The following is a 13057-nucleotide window of genomic DNA, read 5'->3' as shown; positions in this document are numbered from 1 at the left end:
ATAGGACATGTAATGTCTTGCATCCACAGAGACAAGAGTCCTGCCTATGTAAAAAGTATTATTTGTTTAACAGAATAGTGTACAGAATCTGCAAGATGCAACAGTATAAAACTGAAGACTTGCATAAATAAACCTGTTTCTGTTTACATACCCTGGCAATGAAGGGAGCACAATGTTTAATTGACTTATAAATAAGTATAAATAGCTTAGATAGTTATAATAAATGGTAAGGGAACCATATATTATTATATTTAGTACAATATATAATTGCAGATATTATAATAACTTTGGTTCACTGCAGCTGACATACGAATGTGCTATGGTGTACAGCTGCCTAAGGTCTTTATATAAAACAAATTTCAGAGAGGATGTTATCAATTCTGAACCTTAGGTTATTAGCACAAGAAATATTTTGTACATTTACCTCAGACAACTGAGTTGAAACCCAAGATTTACTCTTACGCTTAATAACACCTAGATTACGAGTTTTGCATTAGAGGCTGTGTGGTGCTAACGAGCAGTTTTCCCTCACCGATCACTTACAGACAGCGCTGGTATTACGGGTTTTTACAAACCAGACAAGAAGTGAGCGTTGAGCAAAATTTTGCTCATTACCGCACTCCAATACCAGCGCTGCTTACGTTAGCGGTGAGCTGGTGTAACGTGCTCATGCACGATTTCCCTATAGGAGTCAACGGGGAGAGCCGGCTGAAAAAAAGTCTAACACCTGCAAAAAAGCAGCGTGAAGCTCCTTAACGCAGCCCCATTGATTCCTATGGGGAAATAAAATTTATGTCTACACCTAACACCCTAAACATGAACCCCGAGTCTAAACACCCCTAATCTTACACTTATTAACCCCTAATCTGCCACCCCCGACATCGCCGCAACCTACATTATATTATTAACCCCTAATCTGCCGCTCCGGACACCGCCGCCACCTACATTATACTTATGAACCCCTAATCTGCTGCCCCCAACATCGCCGATATCTACATTATATTTATTAACCCCTAATCTGCCTTCCCCAATGTCGCCGCAACCTACCTACACTTCTTAACCCCTAATCTGCCGCCCCCAACGTCGCCGCCACTATAATAAATATTAACCCCTAAACCGCCGTACTCCCGCATCGCAAACATTAGTTAAATATTATTAACCCCTAATCTGCCATCACTAACATCACCGCCACCTACCTATATTTATTAACCCCAAATCTGCCGCCCCCAACGTCGCCGCCACTTTTCTAAATTTATTAACCCATAAACCTAAGTCTAACCCTAACCCCCACTAACTTAAATATAATTTAAATAAATCTAAATAAAATTACTACAATTAACTAAATAATTCCTATTTAAAACTAAATACTTACCTATAAAGTAAACCCTGAGCTAGCTACAATATAACTAATAGTTACATTGTATCTAGCTTAGGGTTTATTTTATTTTACAGGCAAGTTTGTATTTATTTTAACTGAGGTATATTTATTGAGGTAAAAATAGCATATACAAACAGTCGCATCAAACAAGTTACAATTTCAACAGACATCAGGGTGACATGCCAAATCATTCCAGGCACCTCATTTTTTTTTTATAGGTACATAGCGCCCTCTAAACAAACAGGTCCAATCGAGGGACCAGAGACTGTATTGAACCATTGAGGACATATTGATGAAGTTAATAGTAAAAAGACCAGTTTCAGTGTACATGAAATAGAGGCAAACTTTGGATTAAATAGACATTCACAAAAAAAAATAGAAGTACAAAAAGGGCACCAAAATTACTCTACCAGCTGATAACAGTGATGCACCAGAACCGACCTCAGTTGCCATTGTAAGCATAGTTAGACATTAACACTGAACATTTATGAAAACATGAACATTTATAAACCTATTATTCTAGATAATCTTCAGAAAACCAGAATATAATAAATAGAGGAAAATTTCCTATATTAGGGCCCGAAGAGCCTTTTCACATAAATGCAGGGGAAAACTTAGCCATGGTTCTTCGGACTGGGCAGAGACTGCTTAACTCTGCCAAAAGGAAATGCGGAGGAAAGAGTGTTCCTCCCTACCGCACAAAAATGGTGGGGGCCGGAGGATAGACCTATACTATAATACCCTAGCATAGCTGGTTAGCATACCCAACAATTAAATAAGCTCCATCATTAATGAGAGAATAATAAAGAGGTTTCAGATATAGCCAGTTCCCCAGAGCTCACACGATGAATGGCATTCTGTGTGTGCTGCATATTGATAGCTATATATAAAAAATAAAAAAAAATGTATATTTTGATCTTAACTTTATAAAGAGAAAACTAAGTGACAGTACTATCTTATTATCTGGCATGGGACACTATAGCGGGGGCAATGACTTCTGAATTTACTACTAGGGATATAGGATTACAACAATAGCAGTACATGGCAAGCATACATCAGCAATCAGGAAAAGTAGCAAACTATGTGGATCTGAGTGAACAATAGCAGCTCCCATATATAAATTCTTACACATTTACTTTTAGGCACAGACCAATGTATTTACAGTGTTAAAAGGGAATGACAGACTAATACACCCACTCATGGGGAGAGCTGGCCACACTCTCCATTATCTATATGACAAGAAAGCTGAGTGCAGAGAGCTTATTGTGCATTAATGTGAAAAGGGGAGCTATTAATTATGGTAATTCTCTGAGTTGCACATATCAAGTAGAAATCCAGTCCACCATAGATAGACATCATGTAAGACAATATGTACACTATAATTTTTGTTTTGTTTTTCCTTTTCCTCCTTCTCCTTCTTTTCTTTTTTCCCTCTTTCTTTTCTTCCTCAGCAAATAAACATAATACTAGTCACCTAGCAAAAGGGCTGCAGCATAATGGGAAGCTGTGGACTTATAAGTATAGCAGCCAACAACCTCTCAAGTGGAACTGACATATTAGCTAAAGGATATTTTTACATAGGCTATATCACATAAAAAAAAATGACATAGAAAAATATCTGCAGTGCTAACCAGCAGCTTGCCATCGTAGATTGGGTCTCAAGGACTTAATAAAAGGCAAAAACAAATAACAAGGTACTATAAGATATGAGGGAAGATAATAAGATTAGCAAACATGTTTAGGTGGCTTAACACATAGAGGTCCCCTTTAGTTCTACACGTTATAGAAACATGAAGAAGATTCGGCCACAAAATCCACACATTATCAGATTTTAATCTTCATGAGTGTAGATTTCTTAATATCGACTGTTATAAAGTTATTTATTAGGAACATTTGTGGTAAGCGAAGTGTTTTTGTAAACCGGAGCGTCCGGAATCCATTGCTGCAATAAATCGTCACCCTACTCCGGCTTTTATGCTGGCAACAGAGAGCCGAGCGCCTTCATATTGCAGGGTCATCTTGCAAAAGGTAGCGCCCATAATTAGAATCATTACACAGTACTCCTCACCACCCCAGGCCATGAAAATATCTAAGGTGATGCAGTGGCAGGTGGCCGATGACAATCCATGCATATTAGCAAGGCCATACTCGAGGAAGTTGATCATCCTCCCAGCCACAATTGACCCAGTGACAGCCGTCAATAATCCCTCCCAGGGGTAGATGTTAGTATTTATCACCGGTTCACCTCCACTGACAGGGGGCTCTTTGGACATACCGGTATTATTCACAAGGGTTGATAACTTGCTGTCCAGCCGGGCCAGTGATCTACAAGTTGTACCGGAACCTCCCATATTACCGTTCCGTAGTTGTTGCCTCTCAGGGAGACTGGGTGCGGTGTGGAAGTCTCCATCATTCAGTTGTACTGCTCCGGATCTCACGCCAGCATCAATCTCACTCTCCCCATCGAACAATGTAAGCCGTTCTTTTATGCATCCGGCCTCTATCCTGGTCAGCAGACCGTCAAACCTATCAAGGATCTGCTGCTCATATTCAGCAAATAGGGACAATACTGTGGCGCAGGCATCGACTTCTATAGCCAAAAGAAATGGCGGTCTGCTAAATTTCCACCAACCGTGATACTCAGATATAGTCACCTTGTTTGTTCCAATCAGGCGTATTACATGAGCCCCTTCTAATCTCAATGATAGTTTGATGACTAAATATTATTGTTGTAGGGAAAAAATCAGAGAACTTTAATATAAAATAAAACAAAACAAAATCAGGAGCCTCCTTGATATGCGTCTTGCTGCGCTTGCTGCTGGCTCCGCCCCCCCGGTTTTTTGTACTTTAGATAATTTTATTTAATTGTATTTAATTGTATTTAATTTAGGGAATTAATTTAATTATAGTGTAGTGTTAGGTGTTAGTGTAATTTAGGTTAGGTTTTATTTTACAGGTAAATTTGTCTTTATTTTAACTAGGTAGTTATTAAATAGTTAATAACTATTTAATAACTATTCTACCTAGTTAAAATAAATACAAACTTGCCTGTAAAATAAAAATAAACCCTAAGATAGCTACAATGTAACTATTAGTTATATTGTAGCTATCTTAGGGTTTATTTTATAGGTAAGTATTTAGTTTTAAATAGGAATAATTTAGTTAATGATAGTTATTTTTATTTAGATTTATTTAAATTATATTTAAGTTAGGGGGTGTTAGGGTTAGACTTAGATTTAGGGGTTAATAACTTTAATATAGTGGCGGCGACGTTGGGGGCGGCAGATTAGGGGTTAATAAATGTAGGTAGGTGTCGGCGATGTTAGGGACAGCAGATTAGGGGTTAATAATATTTAACTAGTGTTTGCGATGCGGGTTTAGGGGTTAATATATTTTTTATAGTGGCGTGATGTCCGGTTCGGCAGATTAGGGGTTAAAAAATTTATTTTAGTGTTTGCAATGTGGGGGGGCCTCGGTTTAGGGGTTAATAGGTAGTTTATGGGTGTTAGTGTACTTTTTAGCACTTTAGTTAAGAGTTTTATGCTACGGCGTTGTAGTGTAAAACTCTTAACTACTGACTTTAAAATGTGGTACCAGTCTTGACAGGAGAGGGTCTACTGCTCCCTTTTTGTCAGACTCGTATTACCGGCGCTATGCAAGTCCCATTGAAAAAAGAGGATACGCAATTTACGTAAGTGGATTTGCGGTATTTCCAAGTCTGGCCAAAAAAGTGAGTGGTACACCTGTACCTGCAAGACTCGTAATACCAGCGGGCATTAAAAAGAAGCGTTAGGACCGTCCAACGCTGCTTTTTAAGCCTAACGCACAACTTGTAATCTAGCCGTTAGTTTGGGGACAGCCATTAAACAAACAGTGACTATTATGTATATTTTTAGCTTCTGGAGTAAAAACAGTAGCCATTTATAGACTTATATTTATATGATACAATCATATTCTTATCATGCTCTATTGTTAAAGAAAATGAGTAACTCATGGTAGTTAGGTAAAATGAATAGGGTTAAAGACAAGTCCAAAAAGTCTCTAATTAACTTCCAATTCCAAATAAGAGGTTAAGACACGGAGCTCCTTGCAGATACGTGATGCGACCTCACAGTACGGCAGCTAACTCCGCCCCCAGCATGCAGCATTACATAACAATTCATTTATTATTTTTAAAGTGTATGATCATATCAATATTTTTTGAGGGGGCACAGAATTCCATTTGGGCGGCAATTTCCCATCAAATGCCCCCCTTGGAGCCGACCCTGAGTGCAGGTATTGAGTACTGCAGAGGATTGCAGTACAAAATACCGGAGTCCCTCAGGGGGAGGCTAGGGACGAGTCCATGCAACGCCTGAGGGTAGTTATGGCTGAAGTCCGGTTAGGGAAATGCTGTGCACATAACAGGATATTCCTGTGTCCCTTTATCATTCAGCTGCTGTGAAGAGTTTTTTATTTCTTCTTTGTAAATGATAATCCACAGGGACCTCCTGGTCTCACATAGGTCTGAGCTTCCAATTTGTAATCCATAAGCAAGTAGCTGGAACAACCTCTTTTCTCAATCATTTACTAAGAGGCCAAGAACAAAACTAAGAGAGAGATGGGAGGTTTTAAAACTCTTGTATGGGTTCTTGATCTCCTCCTAGTGGCAGTAAATATATCCCATATGTTATGGAGGACTGTGGACCATAATCATTTTATGAAAGAAAATAACATGCTCTATCTGAATCATGCAAGTTTAATTTTGACTTTCAATACCTTTAATAATTGTTATTGAAGTATTGACATACAAATATCATAGAAAAACAAAGTAGTTTGAAATAGAAATGTTAACTCTAGTACATACTTCCTAGGCTTTTATTATAAAGACATTGTAAGACATGGGCATGGAGCCTGCAACCCCAGGATTGGAAAAAAACACATGAGAAATCTACATACTTCATAGTACTTTCCTAAGAAATCTGGCAAGTACTATGTAGCCCTGTCCTAATTCTCTAAAGGTAGTTTTTAACTTGAGAACAGTATGTCTCACTACTTTTAAATATGTGAAGAAGATGCATACATTACAATAGGGCTCACAAAAAATTGTAATTTAAAACAATCTTATACAATTAATGAATTAAATATTGAAATAAAAAACAAAATTTATGTTTACCTGATAAATTAATTTATTTAATGGTGGAGAGAGTCCATGAGCCATTACTCCTGGCCACTAGGAGGAGGCAAAGGGATAAAGCAGGGAAAATGAGGTGCAATCTAGAACTGCCGCCATTAAAAATATAAGTAAATGTAATAAAAAAATGGACAGGTGTCGTAGACTCTCACCACTATGAAAGAAATTAATTTATCAGTTAAGCATACATTTTGTTTTATTTCATACGGCAGTGAAAGTGGACGAGACAACATTTTTTCAAAGGTAGGCAACTGATTACCAGACTTTCCTACCAAAAGTCACTTCTGAAGAAGCAAAAACATCAAAGTAGTAGAAGTTAGTAAAGGTATGTAAAAAATATCATGTTGCTGCCTTGCAAATTTGTACAATAGAAGTACCATTTTTCAAAAGTCAAAAAGTGGAAACTGTTCCAGTGGAATGGGTTGTAATAAGTCTTAAGGGAGACATACCCGCCTCCAAATAAGCTCTGAATCAAGAGCTTTAGATAAGATGCTAAAGAAACAACTGTGGTCCTTTGACCTTTGCGTGGACCAGAGAAAAGAGTAAACAAATTAGAGGATTAAAGGAAGAATTTTAAAGCTCACACTACAACTAAACTAGATAGAAGCCCTTCTTTAGAAACTGTGGATTAGGACAAATAAGGAACTACAAATTTCCGGATTAGACCACATTTTGGTAAAAAGTAAAATTTAGACCTTGAAACTGCCTTATCATGAGGAAAAACAGATAAGGAGGATCACAAGACAGAAGTTGAAAAGTGATATGCAGGGTTAAAATGAAGATAAATTAGATAATCTCTAGACTAATCCTGACTAACGCTTGAACAAAGCACAGTAAACAAATATTTGGGAGGTTTGTAACTACAGTATCCCAAAACCCTCTTTATAATAAAATTAGGTGTTCAAACTGCAAAGCCAAGATGGAGCAAATGGAAAAACTAATCTGAGCTTCTGTATGATCCGAGCTATAACTATTGGTAGCAAAACAGAAAGAGAAAATATACAAACAAAACCAGGAAGCTGAGTATCTACAACTCCGCCTGAGGATGCCTTGACCTTGCAAAATACAAGGGAACTTTGTTGAAATGAGAAGCCATTAGGACTATCTCTGGTAGACCCCATTCTTTTACAGTCTGATTAAAAACATCCAGATGAACAGACTATTCCCCTGGATAAACGGATTTGGAACTGAGATCAACTGCTTTCCATCTGTTCACAATTGGGATCAGAAACAGCAGAAGTTGCTACAGAGATTATTCTCTGCCTTAGTCAAAATTTGAGAAACCTCCTTTATCGCTAGAGAACTGTGAGTTCTCTCTTGATGAATGATATAGGCCACTGCTATGACATTGCCTGATTCAAAACTCAGATAAGACTCTATGTTTAAAGAGGCCAGCTCTGAAGGGCCCTGAAGATAGCCTGGAGTCCTAGATATTTAATAGTAACCTTGCCTCCAGAGGAGACCAAATTCCTTAAACTCTCATGGACCCCCATACTGTCCCTAAACCTTAGTGCATCTGATGAAAGTATTGTCCTGGTTGATTGTTCTAAAGATGTCCCAGAGAAACAATTGGAGTTTTGTCCACCAGGACAGAGACTGTCTCGCTTGAATTCTAAGAAGATTCTTTGGGAAAGCTGTATATAATCCCTGCATCCCTGAAACTGTATAAAACCCTGCATCCCTGAAAGAGTCTTATGTGAAACCATGCAAAAGAAATAGCATCTGATGCTACTAACTTCAGACTTAACACTTCCATGCACTGAGCTGCTGAAAGATTTGAAAGAGATTGAAGAATTACTTAAGCTGTCTGAAGCTTAAAACTCCTTTGATCCATTAAAGAAAGTCTGAAAGAAATTGAGTCGATAATGATCCCTAGAAAAGAGACCCTGGTCTGAGGAGAAAGAGAACTCTTTGGAACGTTGATTCTCCAACCATGTCTGCAAAGAAACAACAAAAGTTTGTTTGTAAGATATACAGCTAAAGGTAAAGATAGAGCCTGCACCAAGATATTGCCCAGGTATGGAGTCACTGAAATACCTTGAGCCCTTATCACAGACAGGAGAGTGTCCAATACTTTGGATGGGAGCTGTAGCAAGACCAAATGGAAGAGCGACAAACTAAAGGTGATGGACCTGAAAGGAAAATCTTAGAAACTGATAAAGGACTTTGTGGATAGGGATATGAAAGTAGGCAACCTTCAAATCTATCATGGACATATATTGACAATGTTGAACCTTGGGGAGAATAGTCCAAATTGTTTCCATCCTGAAAGAAGGAACCCTGAGGACTTGTTTTAAAATGTTAAATCTGGAAGAGGCCTGTGAGTCCCTTCTTGCTTGGGAACAATAAAAATGTTTGAGTAAAAATCTAGGCCTTGTTCCAGAAGCAAGTACTGAAACTATCGTTCCCAAGATTTCCTGGCATTTGCCGTATATGGACCTCTGATTTAAAAACTTATTCTCTAACCTAGGAAAAATTAGGTTCAAAACCTAAAGAGCCCAAACAGACTGGGACCAGGTGTCATAAAAAGGGAAAAACCTGCCCCCTACCAGAAAATAATCTGTTTTGTGGGGTTGCACCGTCATGATGATTTGGAAGAGAAAGAAATCTTTTTTTTTATTATATATATTTGGACTTTTCATAAGTATCTGGAAGAATCCGATTTTTGAGCGGAGGAAGAGGACTTTTGTTCCTTGATTGACTAAAGGAACATAAAGGACAGATTGCTCTATTCTTTCCCTTAGATCGTTTGTCCTGGGGAAGAAAGACCCTATTTTCTTTACTGTATAAATGATGGCATCTAGACCAGCCCAAAACAAAAGGGAGAGATAATAGTCTTAGATTGGCAACCATGTCAGCTGACTATGATTTCAACTACAAGTCCCTTCTGGTCAGAATAGCTAAAGCTATACTTTAGCATTATTATAGATTATATCGTCAATAGCATTTAGCAGATGATATAAGATTCAAACTATGTTGAAAATCTTACTTTACAGAATCATCTGATAATACCTCAGACAGATTGACACACCACAGAGAAGAAGCAGCAGCAGCAACACAAGTGATACTGATCGCTCCTTTAAACAGTAAACCTGCTTGCTGAAATGCTGATCTGTAAAAAGATTCAAATTTCCAGTCCATAGAATCTTGAAAAGAAGTACTATCCTCTTAAGAAATCGTAGTGGTTATAGCTAAGGTGAAGACAGCCCTCTCCACCTTAGGAATAGTTTTCCAAAGCTCTATACTAAAAGATGTTAAAGGAAACATACTTTTAAATTTTAAATGCTGGATTATCAGAAACATCTGTCTTGGACCATTCCTTAGAAAATATTTCTGAATAGCTTCAGGAACCAGAAAAAAAAAATCTGGAATCTTAGCAGAAGGCTTGAAAAGCAAGTCCAGTTGCTTGACAGACTTATCCTTCTGAAGTTTAGAGTCCTGTAAACCTAGAGTACATAAAACCTATTTAGCAGAGGGCAAAGATGTTTAAGATTGAACCTGAAAGAACATTCAGTATCTTGATCAGTGGCAAACTGCTGATCATCAGAAATTAATACACCCTCAAAAAATCTGAAGTAAAAGAAGGTGATTAGCTCATTTGATCCCTTGAGATTCAGAAATGCTAGAAAAACTGACTGTATGTTGAGTGGCAGTCATCAACCTCTCAGAAATAGAAGAGTGCACAATTTTTTTTAAATGCTAGTGAAAAATCTACAGAACTCTCCTGGACAGAACAGAGGGAGGACAAATTCCTTTAGAAGAGCAGCAGTGGATTTAAAAATGTATCAAGGATTTAAAAATGTATCAAGGATCTAAACAGAAATTAAAAAGTTGAGCTCTTTGCTCTTCCCAGCATAGTTTCCCTTTCCAGCAAGCCCCATTACTCTCTATGGGAGACCTCTCACAACTTGCAGGGACAGACCCTTTTTTTTTTAGATAATTTGATGAGAACAGTTCCTGTGAGTGTCAACATGTTTTTTTCAAATCTAGACTGGCGAAGTGCTAAAATGCTGTAATGAATAAAGAGCATGTCATTTATGCACTATAATGGCACTTTATGATTAAACACAATACCATAGGGGCCGATGTATGAAGCAGAGGATACTGCTCCCGACCCACTCCACTTCAAGTCCGCCTGAAGCAGAAGTAAAGAAGCAGAGGTCCTAAGACCGCTGCTCCTTAACTCGTCCGGCACCTCACAGCAATCAGCCCGATCGGATACGATCAGGTTGATTGACAGCCCCCTGCTAATCTGCAGGGGGCGGCATTGCACCAGCAGTTCAACAGAACTGCTGGTGCAATGATAAATGCCTACAGCGTATGCTGTCAGCATTTATCGATGTGCGGCGGACATGATACGATACCTAAATTGACCCCTTTGTCTTTTTTTATTATATCCATATACATTGGTGTGAAAACATCTTAATCAGACTTTTAAAGAAAAGTAAGCATTACTGTTTTGGTTTCTTCTTAAATCTACATATTTGTGTTTTTAAATATTTCTTAATCCTTTAGCTACAATGCATCTGAATATGTGTTGCATCATTATTTGGCAACAAAAACCCATAAAAGTAGTTAAAATGCAATTGTCAGTGTACTTGAGTATATTAAAGGAAATGGTTGATTTAGAATTTTGAAAAAAGGCACACATTTTTAAGGAATCTTTAGATCCCACCGCCTTCACCAAAATTAATACAGCTTGTAGTTAATCATTCACTGTGTGATGTCATGATGATGATAGAGCAGTGACAGAGATTATTAAGCGTCTGATATTCAAAACCTCGACACTCAAGGCGAGATATTCTAACTCTCTTTAGTACTGCGAGGCCCTTAACATTTTTTAGAAACACAACATTTTATCTTGACATGTTTATGCTGCTATGTAGTGTAGTTTATGTGAAACAGAGAATCATACATTACAATAAAAGGGCTAAAAAAAATCCCAAAGATTATGCATAATTTCTTGCCATGACGGCAAGGTTTTAAATATCAGGCCCTAAGAGCCCAGACCTATGGTGAGGATAGTTTTTGTTAGCAAGTAATTTATAATAACTTAACACTATAATGTCATAAACCTACAAAGAGATTCATAGCCCATGTAGTTTATATGTGCATAGCTAGATAAGGTTCTCGGTTCCAATTCTATTAACTCCTTGGAAATATTAAGGGCAATTTATCTATTATATATAGTTTTTTTTTTTTTTTAAAAGCTAGGGAAGTGAAAGAGTTCTTACTCAAGTGCCTAAATGCAAGGAAATGTATGTAATCAGTTTTCAATGAAAATTCAAAAACTAAGTTCTGTGTTTCCTTCACCACAAAAGAACACTTCTAAACATTCCCTGCCCTATTTTAAATTTGCCTTCTCTTGCTAAAAGTAAAAGCACAACATTGATATATCTCATTTGAGGGAAATTTCATTAAATCAATGACAACAAATTTTAAAAGCTTTAAATTCTGTCCTGAAAGTGATGGTAAACTGTACAGGTTTTAAAATTAGGTGCAGAATATAGGCAATATTTTAGATAGACCTTAATTGATCACTTCTAATAAAAATGTGCTGCAATTTACTTTTTAATCCAGTCGTGCCATTCTAATACCCTGCGATCCGGCCGCCCACTTAAAAACTAATTTGTTAGTGAGCTAATGGTTTCTCCAATCAGCGTTCTAGCTGTACAGCATTTTTTTTAGCTAGCGCACTGATTGGTGAACAGTTCAAACCGTTAGCTCACAAAAAATATGAGTTTTGAATTGGGCGGCCGGAGTGTAGGTTATAAGAATGGCACAGCTAGATTAAACAGTAAGTTACAGTGCATCTTTATTAGAAGTGATCAATTTAAACCCATATAAAATATCACTTAGATTCCAGACCTGATTATTAAAACATGTAAAGTTTCTCATCACTTTATGGATTGCACAACTGATATAAAATCTGTAGCGTTGCTAGTTAAAGAAAATGTTGCTATTTGTGACCAGGTATGTGCTATTTTTAGACACTTGTGATAATTATTATGTTGCTAGTCAATATGGCTAAGTATAATGCTATGTCTTACTTTCTTAGGCATTTTCAGACCTACTTCACTTAAGGCGCTTAAGCTCCTCTAACACAGATGTGAGGCCGTATATTGTTGATGGATGTATCTATCTTGCAGAACTTGGTCATGGGCTTAAGAAACACTATTATTGGACACCAAGCTATGGCCATGAGAATGATTCCGCATCAAATTCCTCTCTTGCAATAATGAGTGAATAAATAGTGTTTATGACAAAGTTACAATTGTAAGGATGGTTGTATTGAAGTTTATTGCGTCACTATGCTGGAGTTAAACAACTCCAGCATTATTTTATATGATGTATATTTTGATTTCCTTTCAATCACATTTTTAAAAATATAATGTAAATATTACATATAAAATACATTTGAAAACGAATAAAGTTTACTGGTTATTGAATATCTATTTATTGAAATCTATTTTGACATAATTTGGAAATCCTGTTATTCCACATTT

The 13057-nt window shown here is 37.3% G+C and overlaps 1 protein-coding gene across 1 annotated transcript in view; it reads left to right on the top strand.

Moving 5' to 3' along the window:
• LRRC34 (leucine rich repeat containing 34) overlaps nt 1-12842 on the top strand; it is a 57978-nt gene extending 45136 nt beyond the window's left edge. Inside the window, exon 10 of the mRNA XM_053709029.1 lies at nt 12610-12842. Within this exon, the coding sequence (XP_053565004.1) occupies nt 12610-12801 (192 nt within the window). The 3' untranslated portion in view covers nt 12802-12842. The remainder of the gene's footprint in view (nt 1-12609) is intronic.
• Nucleotides 12843-13057: the final 215 nt, after the last annotated feature.

Source organism: Bombina bombina, chromosome 4, assembly GCF_027579735.1.
Source record: "Bombina bombina isolate aBomBom1 chromosome 4, aBomBom1.pri, whole genome shotgun sequence".
NCBI classification, from domain to species: Eukaryota; Metazoa; Chordata; class Amphibia; order Anura; family Bombinatoridae; genus Bombina; species Bombina bombina.
This window is presented reverse-complemented; position numbering and strand designations above follow the sequence as displayed.